This window comes from Scyliorhinus canicula, chromosome 3, assembly GCF_902713615.1.
Source record: "Scyliorhinus canicula chromosome 3, sScyCan1.1, whole genome shotgun sequence".
Classification (NCBI taxonomy): Eukaryota; Metazoa; Chordata; class Chondrichthyes; order Carcharhiniformes; family Scyliorhinidae; genus Scyliorhinus; species Scyliorhinus canicula.
Window position 1 is genome coordinate 157,780,990 of NC_052148.1, and position 24,044 is coordinate 157,805,033.

General features: G+C 49.7%; 1 protein-coding gene across 1 annotated transcript in view; it reads right to left on the reverse strand.

Annotated features, from left to right (window-relative positions):
• The window catches only part of LOC119963046, a 125,581-nt gene extending 101,992 nt beyond the window's left edge, over window positions 1–23,589 (reverse strand). The window contains exons 1-3 of the mRNA XM_038791555.1: window positions 23,447–23,589; window positions 14,550–14,651; window positions 2,227–2,310 (exon numbers count right to left, since the gene is read on the reverse strand). Of these exons, the coding sequence (XP_038647483.1) occupies window positions 2,227–2,235 (9 nt within the window). The 5' untranslated portion in view covers window positions 2,236–2,310; window positions 14,550–14,651; window positions 23,447–23,589. The remainder of the gene's footprint in view (window positions 1–2,226; window positions 2,311–14,549; window positions 14,652–23,446) is intronic.
• Window positions 23,590–24,044: the final 455 nt, after the last annotated feature.

The window sequence follows — 24,044 nt, forward strand, 5'->3', positions numbered from 1 at the left end:
TTTACTGTGTCTTTTACTAATTCAGTCTCACTTTTCCTATTCGCATTGCTGTCTTTTTCTCTTGTCCTTGATTCTCCCTTCTCTGAATCCTTACATAGTTTCCCACACCCTAACGTTTAAAGTTATACCCTCCCCAACCACTCTAGCAAGCACACCTCCCCCAATGCCCCAGGAATCTGAAACCCTCCCCCTCACACCATCTTTTCAGCCATGTACTCATCCTATATATCCCTCTGTTTCTATTCTGACTAGCACGTGACACTGGTAGTAATCCGGAGATAACTACCTTTGAGGTCCTACTTTTAAACTTGCTTCCTAGAGTTGCCAGCACTCTAATTAGCTCTTAGAGTTGGGACATCCTCCCTCATAGGGGCACAAGCCACAACGGTAGGCAATTAATTGCTTGAGGACTGAAATATCCGGCTATGGCTTCCAGGAGCGATGGAAGTCGGGTTGCCTCAATTTACCAGCCAGTGGGTGGGGCCACTCCCTTCATGTCATATCCTGGCTAATAACCCAGGATAAGGTTAACTGAAGTATGTAAATGTAAAAAATAAATGAAAGACAGTATGGCTTATTGAAGAAAAATTGTTACAATTAACTTGACTGAATGCTTTGATATGATGCAATTGCTTGATGAGAGTTAATCAGTTGATGTGTATACGGACTCTCAAAAGGAATTTGACAAATTAGCACGGAGCAATTAAAATTTAAAATTAAACTAAAGTGCCTGGGAAAATTGCCTGAGGGACAGAAAGCAGAGAGTAAAGATGAGCCGTTGTTTGTCAGACTGGAGAAAAGGTATACAGTGGTGCTCCCAGGGGTCACCCATTAGAACCACTGCTCTTTTTGATATTCACTGACGATCTAAACTTAGATATACAGGACATAATTTGAAAGAATGCAGGTGATAATAAACTAGAAAATAAGGGACACCAGCATTTCCCAAGCTTGGTTCCGCAGAACACTGGGGTTTAAGAGACATTCAGGGGTTACGAAGTAGGTCGAGATGTTTTAAATTTGAAACAGCTGTCCTTCCAGCTTTTCCTTTGAAAGCGGCCTTCACACTGATGGGCACGCTAGTCAACCTGTCAACAGCTAATGCACTGAGAAGCGCTCTCTGGCTGGATGAGCTGGAAATAGCAGCAAAATCTATATTCAAAGCCCCAGGCAAAGGTGAGAGTGAAAGTAACCAGGTAGCTGAGTTAGGGAGCAATGGCCACAGAGGGTGGGAGGGGAAGCGACCTCGGAGGGCAGGAGAGGAAGCGATCTCGGAGGGCGGGAAGGGAGCAGCCTCGGAGGGCGGGAAGGGAGCAGCCTCGGAGGGTGGGAGGGGAAGTGGCCTCAGAGGGAGGGAGAGGAACTGGCCTCGGAGGGCAGGAGGCGAAAGAGCCATGGAGCAATGGAGAGGAAGCAGCTACGGAGCAATGGCGAGGGAGGTGATAGTGAGTGTTGAACGACAGGTGAGGGTGCGAAACATGGGATTTTCAGCCTGCAAAGGAGGCATCAATGCGGTAATCTTATAATTAGATTGTTACAGTGATAGACGGTAACTTGGTATGTTATTTTAAATAAAACTTGCAGGAGTCGAAGAAGGGGACACAACTTTAAACTAAAGGAAAATACCTTTAAAATGGATATCATGAAATTCTTCTTCACACAACACATGTGCATAATAAACTTCCAGAGGAAAAACACCTGGAATAATTTAAGAAACAAGATACCACAATGGGGCTGGGTGGAAAGGGGGAGCAAGATGAGCAAATACTCTTGTGCAACCATTATTCTCTTGAACGACCGGGGTTTTCCAATCCCACCCCCTGGCGGGTCCCCTGCTCCAAGCAAAGTCAATGGACCATTGGCTGGTTCACTGCATCTGAAAAATCCTGGCCAAAGTTTGTCAACCTTTTAGTCAAAGTCAAATCAGAACCCAGAAGTCCTGAGAAATCAAGGTAAACATATTTGGAATGCATAAGCCAAGATTAAATGATCTGAAATGAAAGGAAACTAAATACCCTGACATTTCACTGAATTTGTACTTTACAGAACTTTCCCTTAAGGGATAAGCAAGTAGATTAAGGCACAGACAAGGTTAAATTCACACGTTCCGGGAAAGGTGTTTGATCATGGTTTCAAATGTCCCAACATTATACCAATCTTTTATAATTAATATGCATTTATATTTAGAATTAGAATTATGTATTCTGGACAAGTAAGAAAACTTACAGCCTTCATCAGAATTGATGCGTAGGCAACTGGATATAAAGTTGGTGTGCTCACATTCTTTTTAAATTCATCAGGTAATTTTCTCTGAGATGGGTGGAAAAGAAAAAATTAAATGATATGATGCATGACATAATATTAAGATCATAATGCACACAGTTACAACTGAAAACTATGAAAACATGAGTTCATATTCTTACACTAATGCATATCACAGAATGACAGAACAGTTACAGCACAGAAGGAGCCTATTAAGCATGGCATGGGCACTGTCACCCTTAGGAGCAACTTACCTAGTGTCACTACCCTCCCCTTCCTCTGTAATCCTGCAAATTCTTCCTTTCCAGAAATAATCAATCTTTTTTTCGAAAGCCTTAATTGAACCTGCCTCCGCTACATTCTAAGGCAGTGCATTCAGATCGTAACAATCCACTGTGTGGAAAAGTTAATGGATTTTCAATCTATGCCCAGTATTGCTGCAAATAGATTGGCAATTATTAAAAGTGCCAGATTTTCATTCTCATAGAATGGATATAGTGCAGAAGGAGATCATTCAGTCCACTGTAGCTGTGCTGACTCTGCGAAGGAGTAATTTACCGAGAGCAGTGGTGGACAATCTGCGGCCCAGGGGCCACATGCAGCCCATCAGGGTTCTGAGCATGTTCCCCAAAACATTTTGCTGACTCTTGCCCACGCGTAGAATTGCCACATTCCACTGGTTTCTATCTGTGTAGCTTTTTTCCTACTGTATGACTGAAGTGTTACGCATGAAAAATAAGGTGCATGAAATGAGATGCATGCTGATTGCACACAACATTGACTGTGAGAGCCGTGCGCTCCCTCTGCTTCCAATCAAGGGCAAGGGCCCTTCCTATTGATTCCCTTATTTCCTATTTCTGTTATTTTATCATTATCGTTTTTAGTCCATGGATCTTTAGTGGAGACATACCTTAAAGTCGAGCAGGGGAAGTGAGGAACTCAAAGTTACAAAATAGTACACTATGGTTTGATGATTTAGATTTTGAACTGAAGAATGCGGACTTTATGGCACATAAGGGATTCGAGGCATTTGGTTTGATTGGTTGGCTGGTGGACAATGGATTGGGCAGGGACAGTATTCTGCCTGGCAACAGACAGCGATTGGTTCCTGCCAGGTGGGTTTCTTTTCAGAGGACCGTGCAAAAAACTTCTGGACTCCAAAAGGGGAAGCTGTGTTGCTCTCTCTCTCGTTTTCTCTCAAATGTTGGCTGCTTGCTGTTACTGGGAATTTACAGGGAAGCCACTAAAGCTGCTCTCTCTCTCTGTTCTGCTACCTACGATCTAAAAGCAGAAGTCTCTAGATCTGATGAGTCCACAATGCAAACCATTGCACTCTGAATGCAAAGTTATCACCGAACTGTAGGCCTCGGCCGTTCCCCACCTGAGAGTGGGACGTGTCCCGCAGAACCTCATCAAGGTCAGCCTGGTACTGGGTGACATCCCCCAGCGAGTTGGACATTCTGCCAAGACCCTCAGCCATGGCTGTCGCTGACTGCACGACGACTTGGACACCTTCACTCTTGGTGCCAACATCGTGCACCAGCTCTCCACTGCGGTCGCCACCCTTCCAGTGTTGGCCTTGGTGCCACGCATTGCCGGCGACATTTCCTGCACCCGTAGCTTTTGGGACTCCTCCAAGCGGCTATGGACCTGCTGGAGTGTCACTGACATCTCTCTCCAAATGTCCCAACCACTCCCTAACATCTCCATTAGCTCCAGGATGACCTCTTTCACAGGCTTAGGATCAGGCTGGGACCCAGCTGGATCCAGCAGCCCTCCGACCCCTGTCTCACCTGGGGGTTCCTACCTCCACCTGATGTGCCTCAACAGCAGTCGGGTGCTCACCAGGTTGTGCCCCAGAAGCCTGACCACTAACATTTCCCACCAAGTATGTAGCTGTGCTGGTGGAGGGTGGGGATGGCAGCTGTGACACCTCGATCGTGGCATCCTTGGACCTTTCCTCCGAGGTGTTCTCCTGGGAGGCTGAAAAGGGGGCCACTCAGGATGGACCGATGGCGTCGGCTGGAGGACCTGGGGGAGAATGGACATGTGGTCAGTGGGAGGGTTGGGGGGAATGCCATTGGTGTCTACTCACTGGTGCTGCCTGGTGTAGGTCGTTCACCTTTTTCCGGCACGAGATGCCAGTCCTCCTGGTCACACACCCAACGCTCACAGCCGCCGCCGCATCGTCCCAGGCAGCACTGGTTGCTCTATTGCTGACCCTCCTGGACCCTCAGGGGAACAGGACATCCCTCCTGGCCCCCACTGTATCCAGCTGCCTCCCAGATCTGCAACCCCGAATCTTGGGGTCGGTCACCTGGGCGTCACTGTTGCGAGCTGGCTGGGGTTGGCTGAGCAAGTGCTGCTCGACCTTGTTAGTGGGGGGCTGATGAGTGCGGTGCTGATGAATTAGCTGCCGATCCTTCATTTGCAGCGAGAAACCTGTGGGGCCTCATTCAGTGCACAAATCAACATTGAATAGTGTTAACGGCCTTGCAGTCCCCGCTAGCTACAACACTTTGAAATCTTTGCAGAGAATCGCGGCCATAGGGCGGAATTCTCCACTCCCACACGGAATCGGGAAGGCCGTCGTGAACTCGGCCGAGTTTCACGACGGCTCCTCGCACTTTATTCACCCCCACCCGGGGGAGCTAGGAGCGGCGCTCCGTAACTCTCGGCCGCTGGGCCTTGACGCTTGCATCAAGGCGACGCGCCGAGAATGACGCGACGGCGGCGCCTAAGTGACGTCAGCTGCGCATGCTCAGGTTGGCCGGCTCCAACTCGTGCATGCGCGGCTGACTTCACGACGGCTGACGGCTCCAACCCGCGCATGCGTGGTTGCCATCTTCCCCTCCGCTGCCCCGCAAGACGTGGCGGCTAGATCTTGCAGGGCAGCAGAGGGGAAAGAGTGTGTCGCTTGGAGATGCTGGCCCGATGATCGGTGGGCACCGATCGCGGGCCAGTCCCCTCCCGAGCACGGCCGTGGTGCTCACTCCCCTCTCCGCCCAACACAAGCCACAAACGAGCATTTGGCTCGTTTACGATGGCAGCGACCAGGTGTGGTTGCCGCCGCCGTGAACCGGTCGGGAACGTCAGGCTGCTCGGCCCATCTGGGCCAGAGAATCGCCGGTCGCCGTGACAAACGGCGAGCAGCGATTCATCCGAGCGGGGGGCTGGGAGAATCGCAGGGGGTGCCAGGGGGGCGTGTCGTGAGTCGCCCAGCCCTCCTGCGATTCTCCCACCCAGCGTGGGGAGCGGAGAATCACGCCCATAGTCTTTTGTAGTCATAGTATTGTTAGTTCCTACCTGACCATGTGTTCCTGTATTCTATCCCAGTCAGGTTCTATACTAGGGGTAGAGTAGATTGCAGAGATGTAAGGGATGAGGCCACGGAGGGGTTTGAATTCAATGAGGAGATTCTTGGAAGTAGAGGGGTGGATGATGGGAAGCTAATCAGGAAAGCAATAGATTAGTCAGGTCTGGAGGGAGCAAAGGGATGTCCAACAGTTGCATCAACAAATGAGCTGAGGCAGGGGGTGATAATGTGGAGGTGGAAGTAGGCAGAGGATATGATGTCGGTAGTGCGCAGTTCAGGGCCTAGTAGGAGAACAAGGTTGCAAACAATCCAGTTAAGATTCCGACAGTGGACTTTCCGGTGGCGGTGATGACGTAGGAAGCCGCACATTTGTGAGCTCCCGATTGAAACAGACTTTTCGGCTCTATTTAGAGCCCAAAACGGAATTTTTTCGACGTCTCCCGGTGGGAGAAGGTGTGCTGATCAACTTTCTCCGCATTTCATGACTCGAACTCGGAGTGGAAAGGGGGGAAAAAACGGCAGCAGCTCCCCAGAAAAAACGGGGGAAGGACTCCAAGATGGCGGCCGGCGGAGCACCAGAGGAGTGGAAGCAGTGGGCCCAGGAGCAGCAAGCTGCTCTCCTGCGCTGTTTTGCAGATTTCAAGGCTGAGGTACTGAGCTCTCTGCAGGAAACGAATAAAAAGCTCTCGGAGATTCAGACGTCCCAGGGTGCTGCCATCCAGGCGTTGCAGGCGCGGGACACTGAACGAGAGGAGGAGGCCATGGTCCTTGTGAGTAAGGTGGAGGGGCACGAGGCACTCCACAAGAAGTGGCAGGACCGCTTCGAGGAGCTCGATCACCGCATGAGGCGGAAAAATCTGAGGTTCTTGGGCCTTGCGGAGGGGCTGGAGGGGTCAGATCTGACAAACTACGTGACTACGATGCTGAACTCGTTAGTGGGGGCAGGATCTTTCCATCTGCCCCTGGAGCTGGAGGGAGCCCACAGGGTACTGGCCAGGAGGCCTAAGGAGAACGAACCCCCGCGTGCGGTCCTGGTGAGGTTCCACCGGTTCAGTGATCGGGAGTGTGTGCTGCGCTGGGCCAAGAAGGTGAAGAGCAGCAATTGGGAGAATGGGGTAGTACGGATCTACCAGGATTGGAGTGCGGAGGTGGCTAAGCGGCGGTCCGGGTTTAATCGGACGAAGCAGGTGCTCTATAAGAAGAAGATAAAGTTTGGAATGTTGCAGCCTGCGCGCCTGTGGGTAACTTATTTGGACCGGCATTATTATTTTGATTCCCCGGAGGAGGCGTGGGCCTTCGTGCGGACGGAGAAACTGGACTCTAATGTCGCGGGCGCTGATTTCGTTAATCTTAAAGAGGGACAAGGACCCCAGCAGTGTGGTTCATACAGGCCCATATCTCTCCTCAATGTGGATGCCAAGGTGCTGGCAAAAATCCTGGCCACCAGGATAGAGGACTGTGTGCCAGGGGTTGTACACGAGGACCAGACAGGTTTCTGTGGTGATCCTCGCCTGAGTCACCAGGGGGCAGCGCGGGGACACCCATAAAAGGAACGCCGAAGGCCCGCCTCCAGCACTTGAAACCGGAGGGGTTGGAGTGGCAAGAGGTGCAAGTAACTGAAGGGTGCTAGTCTGTTTGGGGCCTAGTTGCAGAACATTGAAGAGCAGCCTTTTCTCAAGTGTAATCTGTAATTTATTGTGGGACACAATAAATCATCCTTAACCTAAAGACGACTTCGAGCATTCTTTCAAGAAGCATAACATGGTACAGGAGTGGCTTCTCTGAACAGAGGGAACCAGCGCTACCAGCAAGACAAAGAAAGAAAAAGACAGCAGACAAAGAAGAAGCACCAGCAACAGGCAGGCCACCAGACTTTGCAGCCTCTCAACTTCAGACGACTTTCTGCAACAAGGGAACACACGGTACTTCCAGCGCCAATGAGAGCTACAGGTAATTTAAATTATAATTGGAAAATGTTCAAACAACAATTTGAAATGTACTTGTTAGCTCAGGACTTACATACAGCCACCGATGGAAAGAAAATTGCACTTTTAATCACATCGTGTGGCCAGCAACTGGTAGACACATATAACTCTTTCACATATGCGGATACTGAAGACAAAACTAAGTTTCAAGTGATAATGGCAAAATTGGATGAACACTGTAAGTCTCAATCCAATGAGATCATTGAAAGATTCACCCTCCGTCACAGACTCCAAAAACAAGGGGAGACTATCACCCACTTGGTCACAGAGTTACGCTTGCTGGCACAAGGCTGCAACTTTGGTGATTTAACAAACTCACTCATCAGAGATCAGCTAATCTATGGTCTTGCTGACAAAAAACTAAGAGACTCACTATTACTTCAAAACGATTTAACACTAAAAACTACCATAGAAAAATGCTTGTTACAGGAGCAGAAAATGCAGCAGGTACAGGAGCTATTTGAAAAACATTCCTTACAAAACACCCACCACGAGGACGATATAAAGATGGTGAATTCCCCTCACAGGTCGTCTCTTCCGTTTTCCAGGCCGTCTCTTCCGTTCTCTGGCCCGTCTGCGCATGCGCAGCATCTTGAAAGACGCGAACCCGGAAGTGATCGGTCCGCGCATGCGCACTATTCACAATACCGGCCCTGGTCTGAAAACCGCAATGCGCATGCGCGAACGCAGCATACGCATGACGTCATGACGTGTCATTACTGCGGCTCCTCCCACTTAAAAGGGCAATGTCCTGCCCAAGGAAAAAGGTGCAGAAAGTGTTCAAAAATGAATCACTTCGCCTCCCAATGTCAATCCACAGCTAAATTTCACTCGTCCACTCAACGGCATGGCAACCTGAAAGTCCGCACAGTTGATGTCACGAACACTCAGGCTCCCGACGACAATTTTTCCGACCATGAAGAATTCAACTCCTGGGAGCACACGTACAGCATTGGCATTATTAATGCCACAGCGGGACCACAGGAGCTGACGACACAACCTCGCCACGTGCATGCCATCAACTCTGCAAGTGAATGGACTGCCACGGTGCACGTACAGGACTTCCCCATCACGTTCAAACTGGACACGGGAGCCTCAGCAAACTTGCTAACGAGCAAAGATCTCGCATCGGTCCCAGGGACGCACGAGGTGTTACCTGCAGCATGCAAGCTCACTGACTACAACGGCAACCCGATCATCTCAAAGGGATCCTGCCACCTACAAGTTGCCAACAAAACTGTCGTAACAGGCCTACGCTTTGAGATTGTGGAAGACAACAGGTCCTCGCTGCTCGGCGCTCAAGCCTGCAAGGATTTGCAGCTCATTCAGCGGATTTTCATGCACACGGCTGCATCATCACGCATTTACGAGGACATACAGCTGCTACTCACCGACTACCCCGACGTTTTCTCGGGCATGGGTACACTGCCCTACACGTACAGAATCTTGCTCAAAGAGACAGCCATACCGGTTGTTCATGCCCCACGGAGGGTCCCGGCTCCATTGCGGGACAAGCTAAAAGCCGAACTTCAGCGTCTCCAGACTCAAGGCGTCATCTCAAGAGTCACACAGCCGACTGACTGGGTCAGCTCGCTGGTGTGCGTCAAGAAGCCATCTGGTGAACTTCGGATCTGTCTAGATCCCAAAGACCTGAATAAGAACATTCGCAGGGAACACTACCCGATCCCCAAGCGCGAGGAAATCACGAGCGAAATGGCAAAAGCTCGCATCTTCACCAAGCTTGATGCCTCACAGGGTTTCTGGCAAATGCAGCTCGATGAGTCCAGCCGCCTGCTATGCACCTTCAACACGCCGTTTGGAAGGTACTGCTATAATCGGATGCCCTTCGGCATTATATCTGCATCCGAAATATTCCACAGAATCATGGAGCAGATGGTAGAAGGCATCGAAGGCGTACGTGTCTATGTGGATGACATCATCATATGGTCGGCGACGGAGAAAGACCATATTGCGAGGGTGAAGCAAGTCTTCCAGAGGATCCACCAATTTGGACTCAAGCTCAACCGGGCCAAGTGCACTTTCGCACAGTCCTCTCTGACATTCCTGGGCGACACAATCTCAGAGCACGGGGTGAAGCCGGACGCTGAGAAGATCGCTGCAATTCAGAGCATGCAGCGACCACAGGACAAGAAAGCGGTTCTAAGGTTCCTGGGATTCGTCAACTTCCTTGGTAAATTCATACCCAACCTGGCAGCACGGACAAAGGCGTTGAGGAACGTGACAAGGAAGGACACGGAGTTTGCCTGGACCCAGGCTCACCAGGCTGAATGGGATGATCTAAGATACCAGCTGATGGCAGCTCCAACGCTTGCATTTTTTGACCCAGTGAAACCTACCAAGATCTCCACTGACGCCAGTCAACATGGGATTGGTGCTGTGCTACTGCAACAGGATGACCAGTTGGACTGGGTTCCAGTGGCTTACGCTTCACGGGCGATGACCGCCACAGAGTGCAGGTATGCACAGATAGAAAAGGAGTGCCTAGGGCTAATAACAGGAGTGACCAAATTCCACCACTATGTGTACGGTCTCCCCACTTTCATCGTGGAAACGGATCATAGGCCGCTGGTCAATATCATTGACAAGGACCTCAATGATATGACGCCGCGCCTACAACGCATGATGATGAAGTTGCGCAGGTACGACTTCACGCTGGTCTACACCCCTGGCAAGGACCTTGTGATAGCTGACACGTTATCACGAGCCATGGACGCTGACAACCCGCCACTGGCGTCCATCAATGATGTGGAAGCTCATGCACAGTGGTGCAAGGAGACGCTCCCGGCAACGGACGAGAAGCTGCAGCAAATTCGTCAGGCGACACAGGAGGATGCTACCCTCCTTCAAGTCCTACACAACCTGCAGCATGGCTGGCCAAAGGGGCGGTGCCCACAGTTCCAGAATGTCAAGACTGAACTATCCGTGGTCGATGGCATTATACTGCGGAATGACAGGATCGTCATTCCAATGGCTCTCCGGGCGGACATCCTCCACAGGATTCACGAGGGGCACCTTGGTGCCGAAAAATGCAAAAGGAGAGCGCGCCAATCTGTTTACTGGCCAGGGATTAACGAGGACATCACCAACATGGTGCTCTCCTGTGACACGTGCCAAAGACATCGACCGGCACAATGCAAGGAGCCACTGCAGCAGCATGAGATGGCCACGTCACCATGGGACAAAGTGGGCATTGATTTGTTCCACTCCATGGGCCGCAACTATGTCCTGATCATTGACTACTTCTCCAACTTCCCGGAAGTCCTGCAACTCCCGGATCTCACAGCAGCAGCCGTCATCAAGGCCTGCAAAGAAACTTTCTCCAGGCATGGCATCCCACGGACGGTCATGTCCGACAATGGTCCTTGTTTTGCCAGCTGGGAGTGGACGGACTTCGCCAAGATTTACAATTTCCAGCACATAACGTCGAGTCCCCACATTCCGCAATCGAATGGCAGGGTGGAGAAAGGTGTCCACATAGTTAAGCAACTCATCAGCAAGGCTGCGGACTCAAAATCTGACGTACACTTGGCCCTCCTATCGTACCGTTCGTCACCTTTGAGCTCGGGACTATCACCAGCTCAGATGCTTTTCAACAGGGATGTGCGGACAACTTTACCAGCGCTACACTTCACCAATCCTGATCACTCGCCTGTCCTGGATCAAATGCGTCAACAGCGGCAAGCGCAAAAGCAGCACTATGACAAGCAGGCCAAGGTACTGCCACCGTTGGCCATCGGCGACACAGTGAGGCTGCGAAACCCAGCTGGGGGTTGGTCCAAAATGGCGGTGGTCCTCCGCCTAACATCGCCACGGTCCTACGTCGTGCAGTCGGATGATGGAACAATGGTTCGACGAAATCGGCGAGACCTTCTGAAGGTCACACCTCGTCCACGGGTCCTTCCGACACTCGATCTGCAGGACACACTGGATCCACAGGACACGGTCATACATCTTCCTGACACCCCAGCAGCAGATGTCCGCACGGACACAAACGACCCTGGATCTCCAAGCCCACTCAGGAGGTCTACACGGATCAGACGTGCACCTGACCGTCTGAACCTGTGAACATGGACTGACAAATGCATCGCCCTGCCCTGTTCTGTGTATATATATATATAAACCTAACTCTTTACCTTTGTGTTTTACTACAGCTCTGCAACTACGAAAAAAAAAAAAAAAGTGAAGAAGGGGGATGTGGTAATCCTCGCCTGAGTCACCAGGGGGCAGCGCGGGGACACCCATAAAAGGAACGCCGAAGGCCCGCCTCCAGCACTTGAAACCGGAGGGGTTGGAGTGGCAAGAGGTGCAAGTAACTGAAGGGTGCTAGTCTGTTTGGGGCCTAGTTGCAGAACATTGAAGAGCAGCCTTTTCTCAAGTGTAATCTGTAATTTATTGTGGGACACAATAAATCATCCTTAACCTAAAGACGACTTCGAGCATTCTTTCAAGAAGCATAACAGTTTCATGAAGGGAAGGCAGCTGAACGCGAATGTGCGGAGATTGTTGAATGTCATCATGATGCCGGCGATTGAGGGAGAGGCTGAGATAGTGGTGGCGCTGGATGCGGAGAAGGTCTTCGATAGAGTGGAGTGGGGGTACTTAGGGGTGGTGTTGGGGAGGTTTGGATTTGGGTGAAGGGTTTATTAGATGGGTGAGGCTGCTATATGAGGCCCCGATGACGTGTGTGGCCACGAATGGGAGGAGGTCGGAGTACTTCCGGCTTTACCGAGGGACCAGGCAGGGCTGCCCCCTGTCCCCCTTGTTGTTTGCATTGGCAATCGAGCCGTTGGCGATGGCGCTGAGGGATTCAGGGAGGTGGAGAGGTTTGGTGCGAGGTGGGCAGGAACATAGGGTGTCGTTGTGTGCCGATGACCTGTTACTGTGTGTGGCGGACCCGGTGGGAGGGATGCCGGGGATGATGGAGCTGCTAGCTGAGTTTGGGACCATTTCAGGCTATGAACTGAATTTGTGCAAGAGTGAGGTGTTTGTGGTGCACCTTGGAGACCAGGAGGAGGGAGCTGGTGGGCTTCCGCTTAGGAGGGCAGGGGAGAGTTTTAGGTGCCTGGGGTGCAGGTGGCCAGGGACTGGGGGACTCTCCACAAGCATAATTTTGCCGGGCTTGTGGATCAGATGGAGGAGGAGTTCAAGAGGTGGGACATGCTGCCGTTGTCGTTGGCGGGGAGGGTGCAGTCCGTCAAAATGACGGTGCTGAGAGGGTCTTGTTCCTCTTTCAGTGCCTGCCCATCTTTATCCCAGGGCCTTCTTTAGGAGAGTGACTAGCAGTATTTTGAGCTTTGTGTGCACATGGGACTCCGAGAGTGAAGAGGGGTTTCCTGGAGCGAGGGAGGGGTGGAGGCGGGCTGGCACTGCCCAACCTTTTGGGGTACTATTGGGCGGCCAATGTGTCAATGGTGCGTAAATGGGTGATGGGGGGGGGGGGGGGGGGGGGGGTAGAAAGGAGTGGAGATGGCGTCATGTAGAGGTACGAGCCTGGGTGCCTTGGCAGCGGTGCCATTGCCGCTCTCTCCTAGGAGGCATACCACGAGACCGGTGGTGGTGGCGACCCGAAGAATCTGGGGACAGTGGAGACGGCATAAGGGGGATACAGGGGGCTCGATCGAGGCTCCATTGGGTGGTGGTCATTGGTTCATCCCAGGGAACACTGATGGGGGATTTAGGGGATGGCAAAGGGTGGGCATCAGCAAATTGAGGGACCTGTTTATTGGCGGGAGGTTTGCGGGCCTGGGGCAACTGGAAGATAAATTTGGGCTCCCCCAAGGGAACCTGTTCAGATACTTGCAGGTAAAGGCGTTTGCTAGGCGACAGGTAGAGGAGTTCCCTTTGCTGCCCTCGCGGGGGGCGATGGACAGAGTGCTTTCGGGGGTGTGGGTCGGCGAGGGGAAGGTGTCTGACATCTATAAGGTAATGCAGGAGGTGGAGGAGTCGTCAGTGGAGGAGCTGAAGGCTAAATGGGAGGGGGAACTTGGGGAGCAGATAGAGGACGGGACTTGGGCGGATGCCTTGGAGAGAGTCAACTCTTCCTCTTCATGTGCGAGGCTTAGTCTCATCCAATTCAAGGTGTTGCACCGGGCCCACATGTCCGGGACTAGGATTAGTAGGTTCTTTGGGGGTGAGGACAGGTGCACCAGGTGTTCGGGGAGTCCAGCGAATCACGCCCATATGTTCTGGGCATGCCCGGCACTGGAAGAATTCTGGAAGGGGGTGGCGGGGACGGTGTCGAGGGTGGTTGGATCCAGGGTCAAACCAGGGTGGGGACTCGTGAATCTTGGAGTTGCGGTGCAGCCGGGAGTGCAGGAGGCGAAAGAGGCCGGTGTCCTGGCCTTTGCATCTCTAGTAGCCCGGCGGAGGATCTTGCTGCAGTGGAAGGATACAAGGCCCCCAAGTGTGAAGACCTGGATCAGTGACATGGCGGGATTTATAAAGTTGGAGAGGGTCAAATTTGCCCTGAGAGGATCAGTACGAGGGTTCTATAAACGGTGGCAGCCTTTTCTGGACTTCCTGGCTCAAAGATAGGTATCTTGGTCAATAGCAGCAACCCGGGGGGTTATTCCTTATTATAGTTACTATTTTTTTTCTTTCTCTATGGTTATGTAACTTAACATTGTGTTAATTTAACTTGTTGTTAATATGTTGTGTTGTTCATTGAGGGGCGAATGTTTATGATAGATATCATTATTGTTATTGTTGGTATTTTATTATGGTTCGATGTTGTATAAATACAAAATTTTTCATTAAAAATTATTTTTTTTTAAAAAGATTCCGACAGTGGCCAGAGAAGCCGACATAGGTAATCCTACTAAGTCATCAATGGAGTGTGCAGATGCATTTCTAAATACAGGTATTCACACTCTATCTTTAGTAATAGTGTATTCTTAGCAAACCAATGTAGACACCCAATATAAATTCAATGCCACAAACTTTAACAATTAACTAAGATGTCAAACCTTGGAAACTCGTTCTAGTGTATGGAGATCACATTTCCTTGTTTCCAATTGTTGTCTCAAAATAATTCTTTCATGAGCAAGTGATAAACTCAAGGAAGAGCTCTGCAAAGAAAATTAAAACAATTGTTATTTTGAAATATTTTTCTAATTCTAATCAAATTGCTATGAGGACAAGTAATTTAATAGAATCATAGAATTTACAGTGCAGAAGAAGGCCATTCGGCCCATCGAGTCTGCACCAGCCATTGGAAAAAGCACCCACGCTTCCACCCTATCCACGTAACCGAGTCACCCCACCTAACCTTTTGGATACTAAGGGATAATTTATCATGGCCAATCCACCTAACCTGCACATCTTTGGACTGTGGGAGGAAACCGGAGCACCCGGAGGAAACCCATGCAGACACAGGGAGGAAGTGCAAACTCCACACAGACAGTGACCCGAGGACAGAATTGAACCCGGGCTCCTGGAATGTGAGGCAGCAATGCTAACCACTGTGCCACCGTGCCACCCTTTCTTTGATTTATTTTGAGTGAGACGTGGTTTCAAAAATGGCAATTTATCATCATTTCAGATTGAACATATATTTATAGGCCAGGACATCCGATGGCGGCCATGAGCTGATCAGTCACACACAAGGTGCCTCCTGCTTGGAGGCTGAGGTACTGACCCATTCTACCAGGTTTATGGGCGATTTGGTGAGAAACAGAACAAGGCAATTTAAGCTTGTTGATTTCTCCTCTGATGTGGGATGTCAATGGGTTGTAATCCCAGGCTTAAATCGAATAAAGCTCCCGCTCAAGAGTGGGATGACCCTCGTGGCGCAGTGAAGGAATATATGGCGGAACCTGCTGTGGTGTCACCACTGCCTATGAAGCAGTTAATGGAGTTTATTCCAGGGTAATTTAAGAAGCACCGGTGGGAAATGTGAGCAGTATCTGTGACCAGCTTGTGCTTACTCAATGTGATTCCACAAATCTTTTCACAGGTATTCAAATTGCAGGGGGGTGGGGGGGAGACACATCCTTGTTCCCTTTCCCAGCAGTGTCAATTCACTAATGGCTATGAAACGGTTACTGTCTGCCTCCTGCCGATACTAGAATTGTTAAATTGCTCTCGGGCAGTATGGTTAGCGAGTCTCCATTTTGTTTTTTAGTTTTATCGTGTTAAAGTGGGCACTGCACCGGTTAATGGCAATGGTTGGAGTTGGTAGGGCTGCTGTATTTACACTGATATACATAGTGGTTATTTATATTTTGGTTAGTTTTCCCGCCTGCTCGTGGATCTCATGATGGAAATGAGGAGATTCGAACAGCCAACTCCACTGCCACAAAGAAGTGTACCACGTGCTTCTGTAAACTGATGTTCTTGTGGCATTTGTTATAGAACATACAGTGCAGAAGGAGGCCATGCGGCCCATCGTGTCTGCACCGTCCCACTTAAGCTCTCACTTCCACCCTATCCCCGTAACCCAATAACCCCTCCTAACCTTTTTTGGTCGCTCAGGGCAATTTATCAACGCCAATCTGCCTAACCTGCACGTCTTTGGACTGTGGGACGAAACCGGAGCACCATGGGGAAACCCACGCAGACACGGTGAGAATGTGCAGACTCCGCATAGACAGTGACCCAGCAGGGAATCGAAACTGGGACACTGGCACAGTGAAGCCACAGTGCTAATCACTTGTGCTACCGTGCCGCCCACCACTGTTATTGTGCTGCAACTGCTTCACAGCACCAGGGTGCCAGGTTCGGTTCCCGGCTTCCTCCCACGAGTCCCGAAAGACGTGCCTGTTAGGTGAATTGAACATTCTGAATTCTCCCTCTGTGTACCCAAACAGGCACCAGATTGTGGCAACTAGGGGCTTTTTACAGTGACTGGATTGCAGTGTTGATGTAAGCCCATTTGTGACAACAATAAAGACCATTATTTTATAAATGCAAAAGGACCTGTCATTTCATAGAATCCATAGAATTTTCAATGCAGAAGGATGTCATTTGGCGCATCAGGTCTGGACCCGCTCTTAGAAAGAGCACCCTACCCAAGCCCACACCTCCACCCTATTCCCATAACCCAGTAACCCCACCCAACACTAAGGGCAATTTTGGACACTAAGGGCAATTTAAAATGGCCAATCCACCTAACATGCACATCTTTGAACTGTGGGAGGAAACCAGAGCACCCGGAGGAAACCCACGCACACACGGGGAGAACGTGCAGACTCCGCACAGACAGGGACCCAAGCCAGGAATTGAAATTGGGACGCTGGAGCTGTGAAGCAATTGTGCTAACCACTGTACTAACATGCCCAACACTGCCCAGGGTGGTCGAGGCAGTAGTAGCTCCTCTTCATGCCCAGTGAAGCAGTTGAGGCTCCTTCATTACATGGTTTTAAGGTAAAGATAGATAGTTTTTTGAAGAATAAAGGGATTAAGGGTTATGGTGTTCGGGCCGGAAAGTGGAGCTGAGTCCACAAAAGATCAGCCATGATCTAATTGGATGGCGGAGCAGGCTCGAGGGGCCAGATGGCCTACTCCTGCTCCTAGTTCTTATGTTCTTATGGGGCTTTGGAGAGGGAGGAGAAGTGAATAGAGTCCCAGGACATGATAATTCGGGAGGTGGAAAGGAAAAGGCGGTCTTTGATCACAATCGTGTCGCTGTAGGCAGAGGTACAAAATACTGGCGGAGGTCCACGAAGCATTGAAGGCCAGAGTGGACAATCCGGAGAATTGATCCAGGCTTCAAAATTTAGGAATAGTTGGACAGCTGGAGGGGGTTAAAGGCACAAGCACCACCATCTATGTGGCGAAGATGTTCGGGAAACTGGTTGGCGAGGGTGTTTTCAAGAAGCCCCCCAGGTGGATCAGGTCCACTGGTCACTGCATCAGGGACAGAGAGCTGGAGAAGTCTGGTTACAGTAACAGGACAAGGAGCGAATTTTGAGGTGGGCAAAGGCCACGTGAGACTGCAGTTGGGAGGGTATCCGATCCACATTTATCAGGGAGTTGGGGCAGAACATGGCCAAACATCGAGCAGACTTCAAAAGGCCAAGTCGGCATTCTTGAGGAGTAAGTTCGATTCGGGTGCTATACCCCGGCAAAAACTTTGGGTCACAGTCAAAAACAAAGAACATAATTTTAATCCACCAGAGGAGGTGAATTACTTTGGTAGGATTGCTGGGGATTGTGGGGGCGGTATATTCTGCGATAGTGAAAACGGATTATGCGCCACATAATATGGATGTGATGTTAGAAACAGGTCACGGTGGCCCCATGGAGATTAGATTCAACACTCCTGGTGGACAAGAAGTTTTGTGAAAAGTTATCCTCGGCCATAGAAAACTATGTGGAATTTAACCAGAATAGGGAGGTAATGCCCTCTACGTTTAGTGAAGCGCTGAAGGCGGTGAATAGAGTGAAGGTAATATCTTATAAACCACAGAGGCACCAGGTCAGAAGGATGCAAATTCAGAGATTGGTTGATGCTACTTTGAAAGCGGATCAGCAGTATTCAGTGGCTCCACAAAACAACTGTTAGCGGAAAGGGGTTGCAGGTGCAATTCGATCTGGTATTGATAGGGAAGGTGGTGAACCAGTTTACATTTAGTTTTTAAAATTTGTTTACGGGATATGGCTGTCGCTGGGTAGGCCAGCATTTATTGCTCATCCTGTCCGTCACGGGGTGTATTCTACGAGTATGGGGAGAAGGTGAGCCGTCTGTTAGCACACCAGTTGAGATGACAGGCACAGCTACACGAGAGATAGCTCAGAATAGGGACTGGGGTGGGGTGTGTGTGTGGAGGCAGTTTGTTGGTGACGGCTCTGGATAAGACCAAGACCACTGGAGCATTTGAGGCATTTTACCACGAGCTGCAAAGGTCTGAGACCTGGCAGAGGAAGACTCAGAGATGGAGCAAATTTTAGGCAGCTGGACTTTCTGGAGGTGAAGAGGGGGAGGGGACAGGGATTGGAGGCGCCATTGGGACTCCGGGAGATAATGGAGTGCATTGGTTCGATGTGACCGGGGAATGACCCGGGGCCTAATGGAATTTTCTAAGCAATTTGCAGCGGCGCTGGCACCATTTCTATTGGGGATGTATAACGATTCATTGTCACTGGCGCGAGCGTCCATCTCCCTGATCCCAAAAAAGGATAAGGATCCGGTGGAATGTGGGTCCTGTGGTCCCATTTCCTTGTTGAAGGTGCTACCAAAGGTCCTGGTGAGGTGTTTGGAGGGGTGAGTTTCGGAGGTGGTCTCCGAGGATCACACTGGCTTTGTCATGAGGTGACAGTTGTCGAGTAACATCAGACGGACTTTGAATGTGATCATAGCATCATCTAGGGGGAAGGTTCCAGAAGTAATTATTTCTATGGACGCAGAGAAGGTGTTCGATCGGGTGGAATGGAGGTTCCTTTTTTGAAACCCTGGCGCGGTTTAGGTTGGGGCGATCTTTATCTCCTGGATGAGATTGTTATATAACGCCTACACAGCGAATGTTAGGACAAATGCGGTGAGTTTGGGATACTTCCGGCTGCACAGGGGCACAAGACAGGGATGCCCATTGTTTCTGTTGCTGTTTCCACTTGCTATTGAACCCCTGGCCATCGCACTTAGGTCATGGGGCAGCACGGTAGCATGGTGGTTAGCACAATTGCTTCATAGCTCCAGGGTCCCAGGTTCGATTCCCGGCTTGGGTCATTGTCCGTGCGGAGTCTGCACGTTCTCCCCGTGTGTGGGTTTTCTCCAGGTGCTCCAGCTTCCTCCCACAGTCCAAAGATGTGCAGGTTAGGAGGATTGGCCATGGCAAATTGCCCTTAGAGTCCAAAACTGCCCTTAGTGTTGGGTGTGGTTACTGGGTTATGGGGATAGGGTGGAGGTGTGGGCTTGAGTATGGTGCTCTTTCAAAGAGCCGGTGCAGACTCAATGGACCGAATGACCTCCTTCTGCACTGTAAATTCTATGAATTCTATGAAATCTAAGGAATGGAGAGGCATTGAAAGGAGGGGTTTGAGAACATAGGGTGTCCCTTTGTGCGGACGATTTGTTGCTGTACATTTCAGACCCTTTCTCGTGTATGGGGAAGATAATGCAGTTGTTAAGGAAGTTTGGATCCTTCTCAGGGTACAAATCTAATGTTGACAAGTGCAAGGTCTTCCCGGTAAATTCCCTGGGTAGGGAATTTGGGCAGACTTGGGAACCTTACCATTCAAATTGGCCAGAACAAAATTCAGGTACCTTGGTATTCAGGTGGCTCATGAGCAGGTCATGATGCACAAATTGAATTTGGCGAGTCTGGTGGAGGAGGTGAGAGGAGATCTGAAGAGGTGGGATGTTCTCCCACTCTCCTTGGTGGTAGAGTACAGATGATAAAAATTAACATTCTCCCGAGTTTCCTGTTCGTGTTTCAGTCTCTCATGATCTTCCCCCCTCAGGCATTTTTGTGAGCGTGGATAAATTAATTTCAGCATTTGTGAGGGCAGGTAAGGCACCCAGGATCTGGAGAGCCTTCTTGCAGAGGGGACGCCGATCGGGGGGTGGGTGGAGATTAGGTTCGCAGGGCTGGAGGAAAAATACCAGATCCTGAGGGGGAGCGGATTTAGGTATATGCAGGTGTGGGACTTTGGTGCAAAGAGTTTTCTTTGTTCCCTCAGCTGCCGAGGCATAGATTGATGGATAGATTGTTATCATGAGATGAGCTGGGGGAAGAGAAGACCTCTGATACATATGGTGGTTACTGGACACAGGGAAGACTCCACTAGAACATAGAACATTACAGCACAGTACAGGCCCTTCGGCCCTCGATGTTGCACCGATCTGTGAAACCACTCTAAAGCCCATCTGCACTATTCCCTTATCATCCATATGTCTATCCAATGACCATTTGAATGCCCTTAGTGTTGGCGAGTCCACTACTGTTGCAGGCAGGGCATTCCACGCCCTTACTACTCTCTGAGTAAAGAACCTAACTCTGACATCTGTCCTATATCTATCTCCCCTCAATTTAAAGCTATATCCCCTCGTGCTAGACATCACCATCCGAGGAAAAAGGCTCTCACTGTCCACCCTATCTAATCCTCTGATCATCTTGTATGCCTCAATTAAGTCACCTCTTAACCTTCTTCTCTCTAACGAAAACCGCCTTAAGTCCCTCAGCCTTCCCTCATAAGATCTTCCCTCCATACCAGGCAACATTCTGGTAAACCTCCTCTGCACCCTTTCCAATGCTTCCACATCCTTCCTATAATGCGGCGACCAGAATTGCACGCAATACTCCAAATGCGGCCGCACCAGAGTTTTGTACAGCTGCAACATGACCTCATGTCTCCGAAACTCAATCCCTCTACCAATAAAAGCTAACACACTGTACGCCTTCTTAACAACCCTCTCAACCTGGGTGGCAACTTTCAGGGATCTATGTACATGGACACCGAGATCTCTGCTCATCCACACCACCAAGAATCTTACCATTAGCCCAGTACTCTGTCTTCCTGTTATTCCTTCCACAATGAATCACCTCACACTTTTCTGCATTAAACTCCATTTGCCATCTCTTAGCCCAGCTCTGCAGCTTATCTATGTCCCTCTGTAACTTGTAACATCCTTCCGCACTGTCCACAACTCCACCAACTCTAGTGGCTTCTGCAAATTTACTCACCCATCCTTCAACGCTCTCCTCCAGGTCATTTATAAAAATGACAAACAGCAGTGACCCCAAAACAGATCCTTGTGGTACACCACTAGTAACTGAACTCCAGGCTGAACATTTCCCATCACAGTGTCTCAAGTCTGAGTATGTTAATTATTAGGGGTGCTATCTCATTAAACTGCAGTTATGTTTTTGGATGTGGTTTGTTGGTGCAGTGAATGGTGACTTGTCACATGGAAGGTATAACCTTGCCTGCCTGAATGGGGGGAGACTCAGTTTGAGCATTTCCTCGGACGAACCAAAGCACATGGAGAGGCCGAGCACAAGGCAATGGCAACAATGAGTGTAAGAAGATGCCATACCAATGTGGGCATGAATTATTTTGGTGCAGTCATTTCAAGGGCATTAAGGCTGTTGGATATGGGTGTGAATTAGGGCATCTCAAGCCTCCCCTGTGTCTTACAATGACTCTGGCCTCTGGTATAGGAGGCCTATCATGTTAAGAATTGGGGAGAATTAAGATTAAAAAATGAAATTGGGATAAAATAAAATTAAAAGGGGTGTTGGTATCGGAAGTTGTAAGAAGGAATTTTGATATGTAAATAAGCATATCAGTGAGAAAAGCAAGTTTTTACTATGTGACTCAGGGAAATCAATGGGGTGTAGAGGAGGTAACTTCAAAGTGGGGAGATAAGGAAACTGACACATATATGCTAAAAGCTAGATCCACTGGGTGGGTAACATCAAAGGGGAAGAATGATATATCCAAAGCCCAATAACTGGAGAGAGGGCCACAGTATCAGCTACTATCACAGCCACATCCAACTGAAGAATCAGTCTCCCGAAAACAAGTTATTGCTAAATGAGCAGCCGGTTAAGATCTAAAACTTAAACCGAGACGATTTCGCCTTCACTGAAACTGAAGATGATTTTACCAAATATATGTGGTAATTATTTGCTGGATTTAGCTCATAGAGTTATAAAATATTGGATGTTGTTTGGGAACAAAGAGGTGTCTCAGAGTTCAGGAAACGTAAGTAGTTCGGAAAGAAGGGGTAATGTCATGTAATACTGCATGTGTATAGCCTTACGATGTGATTACATTTCGTAGTTTGTTCTAGTCCTTCTTGTGTATTTTTTTAACTTTTAAGTTAATAAGTATTATTTATTAATTGATCACACAATGATGGCACTATTCCTCCCTGGTTTCCATACATTTTCTCACATTGTACCAAATTGAAAATATACGCCACTAAGAATTGGGGTTCCAAGGTTACCTTATGGGTTTGGCATATCCTCACATTTAACATCAGCGGGATTCTTATCAATCATTCTGACCTGCCAATTTTGCCCCTCCTCTAAATCTTTCCTCATTAAATTCTGATATTTCAAAGAGAAAGGGCGAAATTCTCCGCCCCCCACGACGGGTGGGAGAATAGCGGGAGGGCCTTCCCGACATTTTTGCCGCCCTCCCGCTATTCTCCCACCCCCCCCGCCGAAGTCCCGACCCGAATCGCTGCCGCCGTTTTTTTACGGCCGGCAGCGATTCACAGCTGTTAGATGGGCCGAAGTCCCAGCCCTTTCCGCCGTTTTTACGAACGGCAAACACACCTGGTCTTGCCGTTCGTAAAAACGGCGTCACAAACTCGCTTTTTATAACCATGGCACCGATTGGCACGGCAGTACCACGGCCGTGCCAAGGGTGCCATGGGCCCGCGATCGGTGCCCACCAATCGCGGGCAGCGGGCCCGATGCCCGCGCACTACTTGTCCTTCCGCCGCCCCGCAGTATCCATTCGCGGGGCGGCTGAGGGGCAACCCGGCCCGCGCATGCGCGGGTTTCGCGCAAAAACGCGATGACGTCACCCGCGCATGCGCGGGTTGGAGTCTTCCAAACTGCGCATGCGTGGCTGACGTCATATGACGCGTCAGCCAGCGCTAACTCCGGCAAGCGGGCTTAACGATTTTCGTTAAGCCCGTCTTGCCGGAGCCGACGGCGTCGGGCTGCTAGCACCGACCGGGGACCACAATCGGTCCCCGGTCGGGAAGGGGCGCGCTGCCGTAAAACCCGCCTGGGTTTTACGGCAGATTTACGATTTCTCCCGTTTTGTGAGAATCTCGCCCAAAGTCTCCCAAGAATACAGACAAAAGATGGAAAACTACTTTGATTCTGAAGTACGAGAAAGTACTTTTTACCAGTACAGCTTTATTTCAAACGACAAATATAAACTAAATAAAAGCAAAAATGACCTTTTCTGCGTATGTGACAAGAAATAGCTTTTGGTCTTGCTGATTCTCCAGACATCTGTCAAGAAAGCCACTTTGAACCAGGAATTCTTTCACTTCCTTTTCACTTGTTTTGAAAGAGTAGTCTGAGATGTACAAAATCGAATTAACCTGCAAATCAAATAATGTCTCAGGTTTGGAATGTGCACATTTACAGAGAATATATAATGAACAAAGTACAGGAGCACATTCAGTGCAGTTAACCAACTTTATCCCTTCAACCAGAACTCCGGAAAAGCTTTACAATTGGGGAGTGAATATTGCCAAAGAGAACTGCTGATTTTCAAAGATTTGGCCTGTGTTCATGGAGGGGTAGCACATCATGAGGCGGGGGTAGAGAGAGCACAGGGAGAGAGCAGAGAGAGAGCACAGGGAAAATGCGGAGAGAGAGCACAGGGAATGAGCAGAGAGCGGGAGAGCTGTGAAGCAATTGTGCTAACCACAATGCTACCGTGCTGCCCACGCTATGTTCTATGTCTATGTAAGAGAGAACGCATGAAAAGAGCAGAGAGAGAGCACAGCATGATGAAAGAACAAAGAAAGAGCACAGCAGGAGGCCAGA